At 44.3% G+C, this 19,180-nt stretch overlaps 1 protein-coding gene across 5 annotated transcripts in view; it reads left to right on the top strand.

The window, feature by feature from the left end:
* The first annotated feature begins 77 nt into the window (after positions 1-77).
* The window catches only part of Ncapd3 (non-SMC condensin II complex, subunit D3), a 69,307-nt gene continuing 50,204 nt past the window's right edge, over positions 78-19,180 (top strand). For 2 of the 5 annotated variants that reach the window (XM_063265375.1, XM_039081366.2), the window contains exons 1-9: positions 181-751; positions 5,886-6,040; positions 10,150-10,312; positions 13,168-13,352; positions 13,714-13,887; positions 14,190-14,251; positions 14,562-14,649; positions 16,793-16,926; positions 19,007-19,079. In XM_063265375.1, coding sequence (XP_063121445.1) covers positions 682-751; positions 5,886-6,040; positions 10,150-10,312; positions 13,168-13,352; positions 13,714-13,887; positions 14,190-14,251; positions 14,562-14,649; positions 16,793-16,926; positions 19,007-19,079 — 1,104 coding nt within the window. In that variant the 5' untranslated portion in view covers positions 181-681. Of the gene's footprint in view, positions 752-5,885; positions 6,041-10,149; positions 10,313-13,167; positions 13,353-13,713; positions 13,888-14,189; positions 14,252-14,561; positions 14,650-16,792; positions 16,927-19,006; positions 19,080-19,180 lie in introns of all 5 variants that reach the window. The other 3 variants (XM_006242736.4, XM_006242735.5, NM_001034000.1) reach the window with 3 other exon arrangements.

Raw genomic sequence — 19,180 nt, forward strand, 5'->3', positions numbered from 1 at the left:
CCGGCCCGGATGCGAAGAAGATGCCACGCGCACGCGCACGTCTTCTCCCTCTCCACCCCCAGGCCGTCAAAGGGTGCGTTCATGCGCGCATGAGCAGTGCCAAAGGGCGCCTTGTCTCTCTTAGTTAACATGGCGGTCCTGGCCTCTTTCCACCAGAACTCGGGCCCAGATGTTCCGTAAAGTCTTAGCACTACAGGTGCGTCTTTGTAATATTTTGGTTGCATTCCTCTTACTTCTTTGCCCGATAAACGCCAGGCTACTCTTCACATTCGAATACGAACAACGTTTCCGTGCTGTCTGACGGGGTGAGGTACCTTTCACATGCACGCTCAGTGTCACTCGGTAGGGGCAAAGGTGACTGCTTATTACAGGAAGTATGCTGTCTCCACAGGCCCTTAGGTTCCCTGTCGTGTAAGAAAAGCAAGCCGGTAAGGAAAACACTAGTGACGTCCTGACCACAACATTAACCGGAATGCTAAGGCAAAAGCTTCCCCAGCCTTGTTTAGCTTCCAGCCTTCGCCCCGCCCATTTGTGCGCACGCAGTCGACGACCCAGACCATTGGTTTAGGTTGCAAACTCGGCTCAGCGCGGTGATTGGTCGATTGCAAATCCCGAACGTTGTGACTGGTTCGCAGAAACGTCTCTGTGCGCGCGCGGGAACGACTGCGAGCCGGTACGTCTATGGTCGGAATGGCGCTGAAGGATCTAGGAAGAGACCTGCAGCCTTGGTGTCCGCTGGATCTCAGCCTTGGTGAGGAAACGCAGCTGCGAGTTCTGGGTTCGGGGCTTGGGGTGCTTTGCTCCGCCTAAGGTATCTAAGCCTGCGGCCCGGTGCGGTTAGGGGTGGGGGAAGGGGGAGCCCTGGTTTCTGCAGTGGCCCTGAGCCCCAGGATTGTGACAGTCCCACCCGGGTGGTGGCCAGCCAGAGGTACGGTGGGATCTGAGTCCAGACGAGTAATTGGTAAAAACAGAGCTAAACTGTTCTAGCATGCAAGAAGCTGAAGGATTGCCATGAGATCAAGACCATCCTGGGCTACACAAATGAGTTCAAGCCAGTATGGGAGTGTCTCTAATAACAACAACGACAACCTAAAAATCTTAATAGTTGGCTCTTCTATGCTAGTGCACCTGTTTTCACCCTTGTTCTGCCAAGCCTTCCTGGACTTACTAAGTCTATTCCTGTCCCCAGGTAGTTTTAAACAATCTCTCTGTTAAGATTGATTTTTTTTTTATTAAAATTTGTGATCATAAAGTCAACTAGATGGTTCTCTTAAAGACTTCATTAGATGTCCAAATGGAATTGAGATTCCCAAAGCCAGCTAGTTGCACCAGTTAAATCACGAACTTGGGAGTTTTCCCTTGGAAGCCCACTGCTCCCTCTTGTCCCTACATCCAGGCTCCAGGCCCAAGTCGTCATAGTCAATGAAGGCAATTACAGGATAACCCCTGACTGCTTTCTCATGCGATCACTGTCTCCTATACGGCCTGCATTGCCTCTTTTAAAGGTACAGGTTTGCATGTGTCAGCTCTTTGGGCTTTTCCCACTTGTTTTCTAAATAGATGACCAGATCATTGGCCTACCATATAAGAGGAGATGTGGGAGTCCTTTCTCCAAGCATGACATGACCTCTGCCATCTTGACATCAGAACAGTTGTGATTGTCCTCAGGAGACTGCTATAGAGGTAGACCCTAGAAGATGTTCCAGATACTCCCCTTTGTCCTTCCCAGCTTATTATAACCCTGACCCAGCTGCCTGTGGTCCAGGGGAAGGGGGTGTGCCAGGGTATGCAAGAGGTGAGGTAGTAGTGTGGTGTTATAGCATTCGCTTGTGCGGCTGTAGGGCTTTTAAGTAATGCAGCTGCCTGACCGTCATCTGTGCTTTTGTAGGTAGATCCAGTGAACAGACTCATTAGCTGTTTGCTCATGGTAATGCTGGGCTTAGAGGGACTCTTTCCTGTGCCTGTTAGTGCTCTTTCAGTCTGGTGATATGTGCTTAAGGCCAAGCTGAAAGTGAGGCATACTTGGAAGAATCCTAGAGTGGCTGTCTTCCTGTCAGTCCTTCCTTGTTGTGGGTTGTCCTGATGTTGCATGAATTCTACAGCTAATTCTGCTTCCTCAAGAGGGGTTGTCCCCAACAAGCAGTCAATACTCAGGTGATCTCGTGTGAACCTCCTCTCCATTTTAACTGGTCAATAAAGGCTAGAGCCTGTGTTTGGGCAGTGGAGGGAAAAGGTGGGATGGGAAGTCAGAGAGTGGGAATAGGTGGAGAGAAGAGACCATGAGGGAAGGAGAGAGAACAGAAGAGGAGGAAGAAGAGGAAAGCTAAGGTGGAGCAGAACCATGTGGCTAAGAGAAACCACAAGTAACAAGGGTCTCATCGCTGGGGAATAAGTTAGTATAGTGCTAGTTCTGCCCAATCTAGGTTTATCGCTTATAAATATAGTAACTGGATTATGTGGGTTTTTTTAATTGGGCTTATTGGGGTTGGAAATTACTGCAACGGTTCCCCATGTTGTGGCAACCCCAGACCATAAAATTATTTTGTTGCTACTTCATAACTGAAATTTTTCTCCTCTTGTGAATCAGGGTGTACATATCTGGCATACGGGATATTTCTATTTGGGCAACCCCTGGAAAGGGGTCATTTAGCCCCCACAAGGGTCGTGACCCACAAGTTGAAAGTCCCTGCTCTGTGCTATATGCAATGCCTTTTTGATGGAGTTCACCATGCAGACAGATCATAGAAATGGGGACCCTCTGAGGATGGATCGTGAACTAGAGAATATATCACAGTCTTACAAAACAGCACACAGCAGACCGATAAGATGGCTAGGGCAGCAGCTTTGTGGTCCTTGCAATTGAGCTATCCAGAAAGAACTGCATACAAGAGGGACTTCAGTGGGAAAAGGCCCTGTGCTACTGCCTGCACGTTAGCTTATCTGTCAGGAAATCTGAGGAAAGGGTGATGGAATGGAGACGCTGGCTTGCTGCTTCAAATGACAGTGGAGCATAAGGGAAAGAGTAGAAATAAAATCTGCGTTAGAGAGCCCTTCCTGGGATCAGAACCGCAGAACCTGAGAGAAGGATCACAGAGGAGGGAGGGAGACAGGATAAAAGACATTCCTCTGGTTTACTTTTTAGTACAGAAGGGGGGATGTGTGACCCATAATTCAGCATGAAAATAGGAGCCTTCATAATGGCCTAGCAAAAGAAACAGATAATTAAATTCTAAACTGCTGCAGTTGGGAAAGACTTAAGGATAAGAAATTAAAGAGCCTCTCGTGGCCTGGCCTGCGAGGCTCTGGACATGGAGTGGATGGGATCGGCCTAAGTACCCTGAAGCATAGAAACGTAAGTGAAACTGCTCCTCCCTGCTCCAGACAGGGATTTTTTTCAGACACAGAAGAGACTGTGATCTTAATTTAATGACTTAGCCTAGCATGTACACTGCATACCAGATATGAGAGATGCTGGAACTCCCAGGAGTTCCAAACTCCAGGATGAAATGGGGATGGGGATTGGCAGATGATCTCAGTACAGGTAATTGTGCCTCCTTGAGCATACACTATGTAAATCTTCCCCTTGCAGTAACTATGCAGGAAGAGAGGAGTTTGCCCAACTTGGGGCCCTGTCAGTAGCCATGTGTGACAGATGGAGGGATGCTACCCTTGAGGCTGTCAGGCCGGGAAGCAATTGAGAGTAGGGTTGTACTCTCCCTGGGCCCAGGACTGGCCTTCATGCAACAGAACTTTCTCTGTTCTCTTCTGTCTGCTTTTCTACATGTGTTACCTTTGGCATTAGAGATGCTTCAGTTAGGTGGTGATGGTCGTGGCGTTTGAGCTACCATTGAACACGTTGTTTAATCTGGATAGGCCTTGGTTTCCTCCTCTGTCAACTGTTTATAATATCTAACAGGATTTTTGTACAGTTGAACTGCATGCCTGGTCTATAGTAATTGATGAACAGACCCTAACACTGACTCTGACTCTCTCAGCCCAGACTCTATGTTGTGACTGTTCTGTTTCCAAACCCCTTTGCCCTTGTGCTCTGGTACCCCATGCACTCCTGTGGTCCGTCCAGTTGAGAGGTCATCCTCCCTCACTGCCAGTTATATTCCCTATTTACTCTTCAGCGTTGTGCACACATATCTACTACTGTGTTGACTTCGTATTATTAAAAAAAGAATATATATATATATTTGTTTATTCAATGAGGATTTTATAGCTAGAAGAGTTTTTATACACGTTACCTTTCACAAAAAATTATATAATAAATAGATTAGCTATGTGTTAGTGGTCAAGTTAGCAATATCAATGTGCTTTATGGTGCAAACTCAGTAGGCTTTCTTGTGTTAGAGAGTCTTTACAGTGTTATGGGATGTTGTTCATTGTGTGGTTCATCTTACAATCCAGGGCTTAAAGGAGCTTCGTCAACTATTTCCTTAAAATGTTTATTGAAGGGTAATCAGCAGGTGTTATTACATCTTAGAGATGAGGTACTAAAGGCTCAGGAACAGTAGAGGCGACATGACTTAACTCGTAGTGATAATCTTACGAAGATTCTGAAATCAGGGCCAAAGACCGCCTTCCAAATCTCACCTGACGGGTTGAGCTCAGAGCTGGGAAGCCGGGTGAAGAGTGCTGCTGAAAGGCTGTGCCGCTGTCTCTTCAAGTCACATTCTCTTATTAGTGCTGTGCGCTTGGAAGACGCCTAGCATTTCTGTGTGAGCCTGCCTTGTCTCTTTCGGTGTAAACGTTCTGGGGAAGTGAAATATCTATTTTGACATGAGATTATCGTCTAAGGGCCCAGTGAAATGCCGTATGTTTTGTTTGGGTTTGTTATCTTGTTTATGAGGTTTTCACACAGAAGTGGCCAAAGCTCTCAGTGATGCAGGTATCTTTTCTGAGTGGGACTTAACAAGAAAACTTGATCCCTACATCTGTTCAAGAGCTATTCCACCTAATAGCTAATGGGTTTTATTTGTTTGTTTGTTTGTTTGTTTGTTTGTTTGTTTTGATGTTTTTTTATTTATTTTCATTTTACCTGAATGAATGTTTTGTATGCCTATGCATGCCTAGTGGTTTCAGAGGCCAGAAGCGGGTGTCGGAGCCCTTGAAACTAGAGTTACAGATGGTTGTGGGTGCTAGGACTAGACCTAGGTCCTCTGCAAGAGCAGCCAGTACTCTTAACCACCGAGCCATCTCTCCAGCCCTCTCCCTTACATTTTTAGATGATCAACCTAATGGATGCGCTGTCTATTATGGTTTTACAAAGAGATTGTCTTCATATTTTTCTTTTCAACATTTGAGACGGGCTTGCCGAGCAGCTCTGTTTGGTCTAGAATTCACTGTTTAGCTCTCGGTAAGCTTTAAATTTGTGGTAATCCCCCTGCATCAGACTTCCAAGTGCTGAGATTACTCCCGACCACCATGCTTGCATGAAGAAAGGTTTCCTTAATCTTTATGGCTTCCTTTTTATTACATGACACCTATATGACTCTAGTTAAATGTGAAGTGTTAGGGTTTAAATCTCAGCTCATGCCTGGACAGAACACACCAAGCCAGCATGGTGGAGAGGTTTAATGAGAGAAGGAGAGGAGAGGAAAGGCTGGCCATCAGCACGTGGAGAAAAGGGGAGTGAGGTGGGGAGAGAAGGGACAGGGACAAAGGGGGCACCAGAAGAGGAAGAGCAAGAGAGAGGAGTAAGAGAGAGAGGAGCAGGGCAAGCAGCCCCTTACATAGTCAGGCACAGCTGGCTGTTGCTAGGCAACTGTGGGGCGGAGCTTAGACAGAATACCAACATGAACGGTGACTGACATCTGAAGGCGATTGGTGTGTTTACTTTTAGGAGAGTATTTATTAATTTTGCTTCATTTTCTCTTAAGAATGGGTGAACACAGTGTGGGACCTGGACTTCACGGAGACCGAACCTTTGGATCCCAGCGTGGTAGCAGAGATCCTAGAGACTGGAAGAGATGCGTTCACAAAGCTCTATGGGAGCCTCTTCCCCTTTGCAACCGACGAAAGTGGCTCTTTAGAGGTAAAAAGACAAATTATTGCATGTTACAGAGGATGAGAGTCATTGTGATATAACTTAAAAAGAGTTTTCTCAGGTAAGAGTAATGAGAAAACTCGCTTCGATCATTGGACAGTCCTAGTAGCTTTGCCTTTTGTTTTCAGGTTGTGACCACTTTTTACAATAGCAGTTTAAAGAGAAGCAAAAGAGAGGAGAGCCAGACAAACCAAGGGAAACGGCTCTGGAAAGTGAAATAACAGTTCAGGCATGCCTTAGCTTTAAGAAAGCTTGTATTAGACTGAAAAACAGTTAGGCGCTTTACACGGGGCTTAAAACTGTGTTCTACCTGGCATGCTACGGGTATTAGAGATGCCGGAGGACGACTTAGTCTTGGTTCCCAAATGCCTTCCATCTTTTCCTTTGAGTACTAACCACGAGGTCCCAGGATAGCTTGGAATTCCTTCAGAGACCTTGCTTGTCTTTGTTATTTCACATGGATTCTGAGACCCCCAAACGAAGCATGAGATCGGCACGGTCTGTGAGCCATGTCCTATGCCCACTGAGGCATCTCCCTGGCTCATATGAGCTTATTAACATTGAGATCATGAGCTTCTTTTTAGAAAGAAGCAAGTCAGCTAGACATGCTGATGCCTGCCGTTAGTCCCAGCGCTCAGGAGGCAGAGGCAGGCAAATCTCTGTGACTTCGAGGTTAGCCTGGTCTAACAGAGTGAGTTCCAGGACATCCAGAGCAACATAATGAGACCCTGTCTCAAACAAAACAAGGCAAACAAAAACCCAGATAGATAGGAAGCAATCACAGTAGCACACACCTATAGTCCCAGTACTTGGAGGATGAGACGGGATTGTTGCTACAAATTTATGGCCACCCTGGACTATAAAGAAGATCCTCTATAAATTAAAAAAAAAAAAAAGAATCAAAGGGGCCAGCAAGAGGGCCAAGGTGCTTGCTATCGTGCCTAACAAACTGAGTTTGATTCTCAGGACCCACGTGATAGAGAACCAACTCCTGCTGTTGTCCTTTGACCTCCACAAATATGCTGTGATAAGTTCATAAGTGTTGAGAGACACATAACACAGACACACACAATAAACAAATAATTATTTGACAAAGTTTTTTTTTTTTTATTTATTTATTTATGTGTATGAGTACACTGTCGATGTCTCAGACACCCCAGAAGAGGGCATCAGATCCCATTACAGATGGTTGTGAGCCACCATGTGGTTGCTGGGAATTGAACTCAGGACCTGTGGAAGAGCAGTCGGTGCTCTTAACTGCTGAGCCATCTCTCCAGCCCTTGACAAAGTTTTAAAAGGGAGACGAAGCAAAACCCAAAAGGGTAAGAAACAGAACAAGAAAGTCTTAATTCAGGCTAGATGTGACAGTACACACCTCTAGTCTCAGTGCTTGGGAGGCAGAGGCAGGGGGATCACTGAGGTGCAGTTCCAGGCAGGCCAAACAGGACTACTCAAGAATAAGTCATCGAATTAAACATTCTTTTAGAGTAATACTGTCGAAGCTGGGGGTAAGGTTGAGACACAGTGGGAATATGCAAGGAATGTTGAAAATTATGACTGTGTTATGATTGGCATTCAGAGTTTTTAAACCATGGGAGACATAGGGCAGTAAGTTAGAGTGAAAACAGACTCCAGGTGATGTTAAATGTTGTCCTCGTTAGGCCTCTATTGCTGGGGTAGAGCATGACCAAAAGCAATTTGTAGGGGAAGGGTTCATGTCATCTCACCTTTGGAGATAACAGTCTGTCACTGAGGAAGGGCAGGGCAGGAACTTGGAGCAGAAGCCACGGAGGAGTGCCGCTTTCTGACTTGCTCTGTGGGTTGGGAATCCTGTCCTCTAGCACTGGGACTAGCACCCTAGGAGTGACACAACCCACAGAGAGCTGGGCCCACCAGCATCTATCATCAACCAAGAAAAAGCCCCAGAGGCTTGCCTACAGGCCAGTCTGGAGGGGACTTTTTCTCAGTCAAGGTTCCCTTAAGCAACTCTAGCTTGTGTCAAAGTAACATAACACTGGTTAGCATAAGTGGGCTTTGCTTGTAGAGTTTGGTACGTTTACGAAGACATGGTTCTGTATGCCATTCTGTTTTAAGTAGCGTGCATACATTAACTCACAGTGTGAATAGACCCGGTTTAGAAGAAATGTTCTTCCCCATAGGCAGACTACAGTGGGACAACTGCACCAGGAGATCCCTTGGGAGGCTGCTGGTATAGCATGCAATGAGTGCTAGTGGTACAGTCTGCAGTTTTAGTTGTGGAAACTGGAGAGGAAGGCCAAAACCAAGAAATTTTAGATTGAATTAATAGAGTTTTTAAGAACTAAGATGTTTTGGCCACGTAGCTCAGACATGGCATAAATTGCCACATTAGGTATAAGTAGAGAAAGATAAAGACTAGGATCTTAGCTCGGGGGCACAGTACTTGCCCAGCAAGCCTGAGGCCTTAGGTTCAGTCCCCAGTACTGCCAGCAGAACCTTAGAATAACAACAAAACTAGGGGGGTTGGGGATTTAGCTCAGTGGTAGAGCGTTTGCCTAGCAAGCGCAAGGCCCTGGGTTCGGTCCCCAGCTCCAAAAAAAAAAAAAAAAAACTAGGAGGAAGATATTAACACGGTGAGATTATATCTGAAGATCCCTGAAGGGTATGATTGAAGTTAGAAATGCAGGTCAGAAGGGTAAGAGCGAAATGTTGTGGATCAAGGCGTGAGTAGGCACTGAGACAAGAGTGTTACTAGCTAGGGCTAGAAGAGGGTCCAGTAAGAATGGAGGGAGTACCTGCCCTGCAGACTGGGCAGCAGCCATGGGATCGCATCTGCTGAGGTGACAAGCAGGGGAGTTTCGGTAAGTAGGTAGTACAGTTAGAGGAGGGGCCCGCTGCATTCGGAGTGAGTATGGCCATCAAGGAAAGGAGAATATAAAAAATTCTCCGGCAGGGTCCTGCTGTACATCCCAGGCTAACCTCAAACTCTTGTTCTTTTTGCTTCAGCCTCCCAATGACTAAGACTGTAGTCATGTGTCATAACACCCTGTTTTGTCAGGACTGTCACCAGTCTGTAGTGTGTGCTGTGCAGTGTGGCTACTAAGCAGCCTTGCCCATCCTTAATCCTGCCTTTTTCACTGTCTAGTTCTGGCTGTCCTAGAACTCACTGTGTAGGCCAGGCTGGCTTCCAGCCACCTGCCTCTGCCTCCCCAGTGCTGGAATTAAAGACGTCTACCACATGCCCTTCTTTTGCCCTCATCCTAATTTATTTTTTAAAGGAAGGAGGAAACATCACTCCATCTGATTTCCTGAATTTTGTTAACCTTTGTTACTTCTAAAGATACTCAAGGCCTATTGTGGTGGTGGTGCCTGTTGTACACTTGGGAAACCAAGGCTTGTCTGTGGGGTATTTTCACAGTTGCTAATTTATGTAGGTAGTATGGGTGGTACTGTCATTGGGTAGGGTAGCCCCTATGATATATAAGAAAGCTAGCTGAGCAGAGGGCAGAGAGCTAGCCAGTAAACAGCATTCCTTCAAGATTCCTACTTCAGTTTCTACTCATATCCCAGCCCTGATTTCCCTCAGTGACCCAGAAGTATAATCCAAATAAACTCATCCTCCCCAAGGTTGATTTCGGTCATGATGTTTATACAGCAGCAGACAGCAAACTAGAGTACTTCTCTCATCTTTTTGGGCTAAATAGCAGGGATGGCTACGAACCATGGCTGGTCCACTAGTGATGTCCTTCTGGCAGGCAACCCTACCTCCTAAAGCTTCCACAACTTCGTAGCACTAGCAGCTGTGGAAGAAATGCTCAACACACAAACCTGTGGCGGCAGCTCAGATTCGGGCAGGAACAACTTAGCTTTCTGATTCTGTCTCCTTGGAGATGGCAGACATTTATAATTAGGCGCTAAACTGTGTGTTATGTGTTTGCATGTGCACATGGATGTGTGTGTGAGGATCTAGCACAAGGCTTGTGCCTGCTAAGCAGGTACTGGGCTGTATTTACACTCTTATATTACTCTTTTGTGATGCCAAATCGTCGTAGACATCAGCATGCTTTCTTTTCCGGTTTATCTGATCACTGGCCCTTGTGATTTGCACTCTCCCCCAGAGCGTCTGGTCCTTCTTCACTGAGAACAGCATTTCCAGCAACACTCTGGTGGCGTTGTTCTGTCACTTTGTCCAGGAAGCCCATAAAAAAAGTGCCAGTGTGCAATATCGAGAATATGGCCTTCGTGCTGCGGGGCTCTATTTCCTGCTGCTAGAAATACCAGGTACGTATACATTTGGCCCTCTGTTGTTGGGTTCCTCATCCGTATGCAACCAACTGAATGGAAAGAATACTTGGAAACGTTCCATTGTTGCTAATGTGTATGCTCCTAAGCCTGTGCCACTGGATGTATACTGAACGTGTACAGACTTTTCTCTCAGTCCCTAAGCCATACAGCAGAGAGATTATTACGTAGCCTTTACATTGTATTGGATGTCCAGCGGGATTTGAAGTACACAAGAAGATGTATAGTTTGTATGCAAATAGCCATCTTCAAAGAGAAACAAAAGTCAGTAATTATCCAAAGTTTCATTTGAGGGACTTGACTTTGAGGTAGCCTCAGATTTGGGGGTGTGATTCCTGTTTCAGATGTCCTTATTGCTATTTTACCCTCCGTCTTAGGCTCCCCTGTAACAGCCTCCTCCTCTATCCCACTTCCCCCATCAGATCACTTGTGTCCTGCAGTTTCCCTTTCAGCAGCTTTCCCACTCTCCTACCCTGACAACGGTCTTTTTATTTTCTGGTTTCCACAGGTACTCAGGCTCTGTACTCACATCTGAGAGAACCTGCCACATTTGTTTTAGGAGCTTCAGGTTACCTCGTTCATTGTGATCTTCTCTAGTTTACCTGCAAATTTCATGTTTCTTATTGTTCTTTACAGCTGAGTAGGCGTCCTCAGTGGAGCTGTATCGAGTTTTCATTATCCATCAGCTGAAGGACGTTTGGGTTGCTTCCATTCCCTCGTGACTGACTAGAGCGGCCGTGAGCACGGCTGAGCAGATAACTGGGATAGGAGTCCTCTGGGCATGTGCAGGGAGTGAGTGGAATAGCTAGCTAGGGCATACGATAAACATGCTTCTCACCGACTCCAGGGTGGCTCTGCCAGTTTGCAGTTCCACGGAAAGTGAATGAGGATTCCCGTTTGCCTGCATACCCTCTAGCATTGTTGTTTTGTTTTTGTTTCTTTGTTTCTGTCTGCAGCCCTGGCGACTGACTCCACCACCCGGCTTTGTTTTTGTTTTCCGTTATTGGTTATCTTTCCAACTAGGGTAAGATAAGATCTCAGAGTTGTTTTTGCTGTACATATCTCACATTGCTAGGGACCATGAACATTTTTCTAAAATATTTCTTAGCTGTTTTTTTTTTTTTGGGGGGGGGGTGTCTCTTTTTAGGTCCCTGGCCCATCTTTGAGTTGTTTGTTTGCTTTTGATTCTTTGTGCTTTGAAGTCTTTTATAATAGATATTCATCCTCTGCCACATATATAGCTGGCAGAGATCCCCCCATTCTTTGTACTTTCCTTTTACCACGTTGATTGCTTCTTCAGCTGCACAGACATTTTTTAGATTTTTGAAGTCCTACTTTCAGTCATTGACCTTATTTCTTGGGCAAATGGAGTTCTGTTTAAAGTCCCTTCCTACATCTGTAGCATGCGGGCATTGCCCAGTGTCTTGGGGTTAGGTCTTTGACCCATTTGGAGTTAGTTTTTGTGCAGGGTGATAAATATGTGTCAAAGTTCATCCTTCTACATGTGAATATACAATATTCCCAGCAGACTTTGTTGAAAATGCATTCTTTCTTCCAGCTTACGTTTTTGGCATCTTTTTCAAATATTAAATGGCTGAAGCTATGTGTGCCCATGTTCGGGTCCTCAGTTCTGTTCTCTTGATTACATGTCTGATTTTGTGCCAATACTATATTCTTTTTATTACTGTGATTCTTGCTTTTAGGGTATGTTTCCCCTGTACTCAGTGCCTTGACTGTTTCAAAGATCCCTGTCCTCTGCAGAGCTCAAATGTGTCCATTCTGTGTGAAATTATTTTCCTTCTAATGTTCTAGAGAGAGTTGTTCCTGCACCGTGAGGGACTTACAGTGACAGTCTGCCTGCACAGAATCCTGTCGCTTTTGCCTTACAAGGCTGTCTCTTCAGAAATCCACTCATAGCTCCCAGCTGACCTGCCTTTCTGACTAGATCCTCTGCTTTGCACAGCTATCATCTACCTGCCTTTACCATTTCTCTCTGACATCCAGAAATTACCTACAGGCACAAAATTAGGGCAGTTTCAAGTTTCATCTGTATTCCGGTCCCACCCCCCTTTTTTCTTTGTGTTTTATATTGGTTGTATTAGTCATCTTTGTCAGATTTTACAGTTGTGTTCAGTGGGAGACAAGGGTAAACCGAGTTTATCTGCCAGGACCAGGTCTCAGAATGGTGTTATTTATTCCTGCTCCATTGGCAGCGTCACTCTGTTCCAGGGCTGAGGTTGGAAATGGTGCATCTTTACTGAAGCCCTTTACTACTGCTTTACTGCTCCCTTGCAGTCAGGTGGAGAGGCCATCTCTTCTTAAACTTTCCGTCTGTTCTTAATGCCTGTTTTTGGTATGTGTGTAGTCAGTGTGCATGTGTGTTTGTGATGAATGTGTGCACATGGGTAGAAAGCCTGAGGTTAACCTCAGATAGATTCTGATCTCTCCCCACTCTTGAGGCAGGTTGTCTCTGACCCCCGAGCTCACAGTCGTTCATTAATTTGAGTCAGTTCACCTAGCAGCTTGTCCGTGTCTGCCTGAGTACTGGAAATACAGGCAGGCTACTATGCCTGCCCAACTTTCCTGTAGGGTCTGGGGATCTGAACTCTGGTCCTCACACTTGCACAGTAAAGATTTTACACACCAAGCCATCTCCCTAGACTAATACACATATTTAAGAGAATTAAACCTGACCTGCTTAAGCTGATGGAGGTGTGTGCCATAATCCCAGCGCTCCAAAGAATAAGAGAGGAAGTTTATGAGCTCAAGTTAGGAAGACCCTGCCTTAACAAAACAGCAGACTAACCGGCATACTGTCTGTTCCTTGTGGCTAGGCAGCGTAGTCAATCAAGTATTCCACCCAGTGATGTTCGACAAGTGTATTCAGATCCTGAAGAAGAGCTGGCCTCAAGAATCCAACTTGACTCAGAAGAGAAAAAAGGAACACTCCAAGAGTTCTAAGGCTAATTACAGGAGGAGCAGAAAAAGAGGAAAACCACCTAGGAAAGAGGATTATCAGGTAAGAAGTGGGTAGGATAAGGAGACATTTCCAAACTGGGCCTGGAGGTGCGTACCCTTCCCTAATCCCAGCACTCGGGAGGCAGGCAGGAAGGTGTCTGAATTTCATCAGCTTGGTTTTAAGACAGCCAAGGCTACAAAGTGTCAAAAAAAGAAAAGAAAAAGCCACAAATACAGACGTAAACAGGACTGTAGTAGCCAAGCAGACGAGACCACTCTGGCCTTCGAGACCTAGAACAACATAGGGACCTGGGCAGAGTCCGATCCTCTGAGGAGCAAAGCTGGACTAGCATTTACTCCATGTGGGCAAGTGGAAACCATGAGACAGCATCACAGTCACTGGCGCATTTTCCATGATTCAGGTGGATGAACTTTCAAGAGAGGAAGAGGAGGAGGAGGAAGAGGAGATTTATTTTTCTGTCCGGGACCTTTCTCAAATACGAGATGCCATATTTAATCTTCTAAAGAATTTTTTAAGGCTTCTGCCCAAGTTTTCTCTTAAAGAAAAGCCGCAGTCTATTCAAACATGTATAGAGGTAAGTGAAAATTGCCAAGACTGGGGGGTAACTACAGAGGACAAAGGTCTAGATCAGTGGTTCTCAACCTGTGGATCATGACGCCTTCGGCAAAACTTTATCTCCAAAAATATTTTCATCATAATGTATAGCAGTAGCAAGCTTATAGTTATGAAGTAGCAGTGAAGATAATTTTATGGTTGGGGTTTACAACGAGAAGAGCTCATTAACGGGTCATAGCAGGGAGGTGGAGAACTGCTGTAATTGCTAGTATTTACTCAGTGGACAAAACTCTGACGACTTTCTTGGTATTTATCTTCCAGGTGTTTGTTGCATTAACTAGTTTTGAACCAATTCCTCATAAATTTCTTATTTCACAAGCCAGGTGAGCCCTTCATCTTACAACATGGTGATCTAATGATGCTTTTCAGAACCGAAATGCTATTTTATTCTGATTAGTACGAAAGCAGGATTTATTCATTTAAATTTGGCTTATAGAAAATGCTGGCATGACGCCCATGTACTCTAGCTGCTTCAAAAGTTGAGTAAGTAGTTTAAGGTCAGCACACAGGGATGCTGTATCTAAGAAAGAAGTGGGGTGTGGAGTGGAGACAGAGAGAGAGGCGCTTACAGGCTGTGCAATATTCTTAGTAAAATCAAATCCATTAACCAGGGTTTTTTTCCCTTTTCTTTAGGAACCTCAGTGAAGTAAAACACATTTCAGAGCTGGCCTACTATGGATTGTACTTGCTGTGCTCCCCAGTTCATGGAGAAGGAAATAAGGTAGGGGAGATGCATATTCTAATACCCTAATTAAATTGAAAGTGGACAGAGTAAATAATGCAAAGATATTTGATATCATTTGTCTTTGGTTAGCCGACGTCACGTGTGGTGAGAGAAGTGAGCACCTGTACTACTTTCGGAGAGAAAGCACATCCACATTATCTTTTATTCCAGGGGATTATTATAATTGTTCCGTTTTCTAACTCTTGTTCACTTCATTCTTGGGAATCTGCATTGTGGCTAGTTGAGCTAGTAACTTGTCCTTTAGGATTACAGGCAGGCTGCATACCTGCCCGGCTCATATGTAGGTTTACAAATTAAGTTGTACTATAGTTATGTCTGTATAGGAAGGCTGATAGAGGACTGTATTGGCCACATCTTTAGACACCCACTTGGGGAGTTGTGTTGGCACGTCACTCTGTGCTAAGGGGCAGCTGGCCGTGATAGCATTTTGACTTCTATGTCATTTCAGAACTTAGTGCTCTTCCTATAATAAAATGTCACTATTTTTGCTTGCTATCTAGTCTTCATGACCCAGTACTTACCCAATATATTTGGCGGCTCCAACAAATTATTTCTAAGTTTCTGAGAGGAAACAAATAATTGGTATTACTCCCCTGAGAGAAACAGACTAAACACTTTTTATGTAGAAACTGACCAATTGTTCTAAACAGAGCAGTCAGGACTGGTGTGCTAGTACATGACTTTAGACCCAGCACTCATTAAACAAAGGCCGGGTTTGAGGCCAGCCTAGCCTGCTCTACATAGCAGATTCCAAGCCAGCAGGAACTGCACAGTGGGTCCCTGTCTCAGAGTAACACAAACAAAAAGAAATGAACAGTCAGAATTTTTAAGTTTCTTTGGTAATTTCTATGTCCTTGAGAATATGTTAGTATCTGTATTACTCCTGTTGATAAGTCTACAGAATTTCTTAGGCTGCCATTCGTGGTTAGTGTTGATAGCCTGGATCTTGCCTTCTGAGTTACCTTAGGTTACTGTCTCAGTAAACATTATAGTTGGAGTAAGGGAACCTCACTAAACTTTAATATCATAAAAGCAGGATATTCCAGGGAAACCATGGTCAATCAAGTTCCTATGGCTGCTGGTGAGTGTGACATAGTTACTATGCCACAGCACTGTGTAGTTAAAAGCATGTTGGGGCACTGCACATCTGTTCTTAAATTACCATTGCGCTTCCTACTAGCACTGTGTCCTGTCATAAGTTACTTGATCTTGGAAACATTACCCGTCTAGACAAGGAGAACAGAAAGTTTCATCCTATAATTGCCACCAAATTAAACCAAATGCTAAATGCAGTTCCCCTTGTTTTAATGAATAAACAAACAAACAAACAGGATCTTGTTATATCATCATGTCTGGCCTGGGATTCTCTACATAGACCAGGCTGGCCTTGAACTCACAGAGGTCCACCTACCTCTGCTTCTCAAGTGCTGGGATTAAAAGCCTGTACCACCAGGCTCAGCAGCATGCAATAGTTTATAATTTATTATATCTGTCATTCCTGTGTCTTAGATGTGAATATGATGGAGTTCACAGGTGTGTTTCCATGTCCTTCTAAGCATTTTAAAAGGTACAGTCAATGGGAAAGATCACCCTTGCAGGTATACTGTGTCTAAGGACTCTTACTTGTGAGGATATTTTGCTTCATGTTAGACAGCCTTGGGTTTAAGAGAACCTTAATTATGGGACTTTGGATAACTTACCTTTGACATTTATTTGGTTGCCTGCACTATGGAAATTATGTTTCTTTTCTCACTTGCCTCAAAGAATTGTTCAGATTCTTCAGCCTAGTTACACATATGGAAGTGTTTAATGCCTACCACATAGTTTGCAGTATTTACCGGAATCTTTATTTGTCAGAGAAATACATTATGTGGGATAATATATTGGATGTTTCATAAAATGCAACTGTATTCCTTTTAAAATATGGTAATATTAGTATTTACTATTAGTGAATTGTAGTTTGCCACATACCCTATATTCTGTGTGATGATAGGAAGACATTAGGGAGACAAGATAGTAAGTATCCTTGAAGTTACCTGTTGTAACATACCAGTGTAAATAACCCACTGCGTAAGGAATAGCATGTACTTACTGAGTACCTGGTCACTGTCTCTTCTAGGTTATCGGTTCTATTTTTCATCAAATGCTCAATGTGATACTGATGTTAGAGGTAGGAGAAGGGTCCCGCTGTGCTCCTCTTGCCATAACCTCACACGTCATCAATTGTAGAAACCAAGCAGTCCAGTTTGTCAGGTAAGGTACATACATCTTGAATTTTTCTTGTTGATCATTCTCCCTTGAAAGTGTGGGCCCTGCGCTAACCAGAGCCTGACTCTCCTGGCGTTGGAATGTCAGACCCAGTGGTGGTTTTGCGGGTCAAACTTAAGTTCTTTGTCACCTATCTGTTTCCTCTGCCTGAGTCACATTTGACGTTTTCCATGCTGGGGCATTGTTAAGGACACAGTGAATCTGTAGCTCTTGAACCAGTCAGGGTCCTGCCTGATTCCTTCAGTTGTGTAGTCAGCCGAGAGGACAGCTGCCCACTTCCTGTCAGTGTCCACTCAGGCGTCCCTTCTCCAGATCAGGAGGCCTACCGCCTCCTCGACTTTTCTCTCCACTCAGGTTCCTGCACAGTCTTTGTTCTCACTTTTCTCTTCCATCCTCTACAAGAAGAAGGACTTGAAGGGTAAAAAGAAGGAAGTGGCTTATTTCTTATAATGACTGATAGACTTTGGGTCACGATGCTTAGCTCCACCTGAAAGTCCCGTTAGCTTTACTGGGACATTAGCTGTGTACATTAGCTGGTACATTAGCTGTGTCTTCTATTTCCATTGTTCCGCCACTGATGACTTGGCATTCAGTGTAAAGCGAATGTGTGAGTGTTAGTGCCTGCAGGCTTCTTTCCTGGGTGTAGATGGAGATGCTGGAGATGCTGGCACTGACTGACAATATCTTTTCAGAGCAAGTGTCTCTCAGTAGGGTTGCTTTGGTTTAAGACAGTCTCTCACTGTTACCAAGGTTGGACTAGAACTCACTATGTAGACCATGCTGGCCTGGACCTTCTGAGAATCCTCTGGCCTGAGGGCTAGGTTTGCAGGTGTGAGTCACCAGTGCCTGGCTAGGGTTCTGCCTTCCTCCTCCCCCTCCTCTTCCTCATCCCCATCCTCCTCCTCATCATCCTCATCCTTTTTCTCCTCATCCTCCTCTTCCTCTTACTCCTCTTCTTCTTGAGTGTGCGTGTATGCTTAGCAAACATAAGAAGGGCAAAGTATAGTTTGGGGAAATCAATTCTCCCTTTCCCCAACATGGGTCCTAACGATTGAGTTCAGGTCACCAAGCTTAATTGGCAGGTGGCTTTACCCACTGAGCCATCCCACTGACTAGCTTCATAGATAAAAACTTTTAAAACATTAAATATCTAGGAATATAGATATTTAGTGTTAAGTAGAAATTTTTTTTTTCCATACAACTTCATGGCACATGCCTTTAATCTCAGTACTAGGGAGGCAGAGGCAGAGGCAGAGGCAGGCTGATCTCTATGAGTTCAAGGCCAGCCTGGTCTATACTGTGAGTTCCTGGACAGCCTGGGCTACATAGCCCTTGTTTTAGATAAAAAAAAAATAATAATAATAATTAGAGTTTGTTGTATTGCCAATTGAATGCTTATATAATGGTACAAATCAAATAGTAAATTTTTCTAATAGGAAAATGCATCAATCTAGTAGCACCATTGAACTGACACAAGGTGGCACTATGTCCTACTGATGTATTTATCCTAAAGTGATACATTTTTCATCTTACTATGAAATTTATTGTAGTTAAAAGATTGAATTTTTGTCCTTCCCTAATGACTGAGCTTCTCAGTGATTATTCTGGAACTGCATAGGATGCATGTTCTTCTAACCTGTTGCCGTGTATCTTTAATTCTTTATTTTACTGAAACAACTCAAAAGAGGCAGTTTGTTTTTACAATATTTGGTTATTATTATTGCTTGTGCCTGTATGGATACGTGCGTGTGTGCGTGCGTGCATGTGTGTTGGCATATGCTCACGCCTGCACCACAAGCACAGATGGAGGTCAGAAAACAATTTTGTGGAGTCAGTTCTATCTTAAAACTTTTTATGTGTTTAAATGGGTTCTGGGAATCAAACCGTTTGCAAGACTTGCGAGCCAAATGCCTTGACTTGCTGAGCCACCATGTTGACACCAATGAGTAGGTTGTTTTGAATGTTTGAGATTTCTAAAATATACAAGTATTGTGTTTTAGGAAGTTCCTGCTGAGTAGTCCTCACAGATACATTGTAACTGGATTTGTGTTTCTCTTTGAAATAGCTCACTTGTGGATGAACTACAAGAAAGTGTGTTCCCCATCCTTGGTACTTTACTGCAGCACATCTGTGCCAAGGTACTGTGTGCTTAATGTGTTTGTTCTTCAGAACCAGTTTGTATCATCGTGAAAGGTAGCTTTAAAAATAGACGCTCTCTTAAATCAGGAATGGTGTTGGT

The sequence above is a fragment of the Rattus norvegicus genome, chromosome 8 (assembly GCF_036323735.1).
Source record: "Rattus norvegicus strain BN/NHsdMcwi chromosome 8, GRCr8, whole genome shotgun sequence".
In the NCBI taxonomy this organism is placed as follows: Eukaryota; Metazoa; Chordata; class Mammalia; order Rodentia; family Muridae; genus Rattus; species Rattus norvegicus.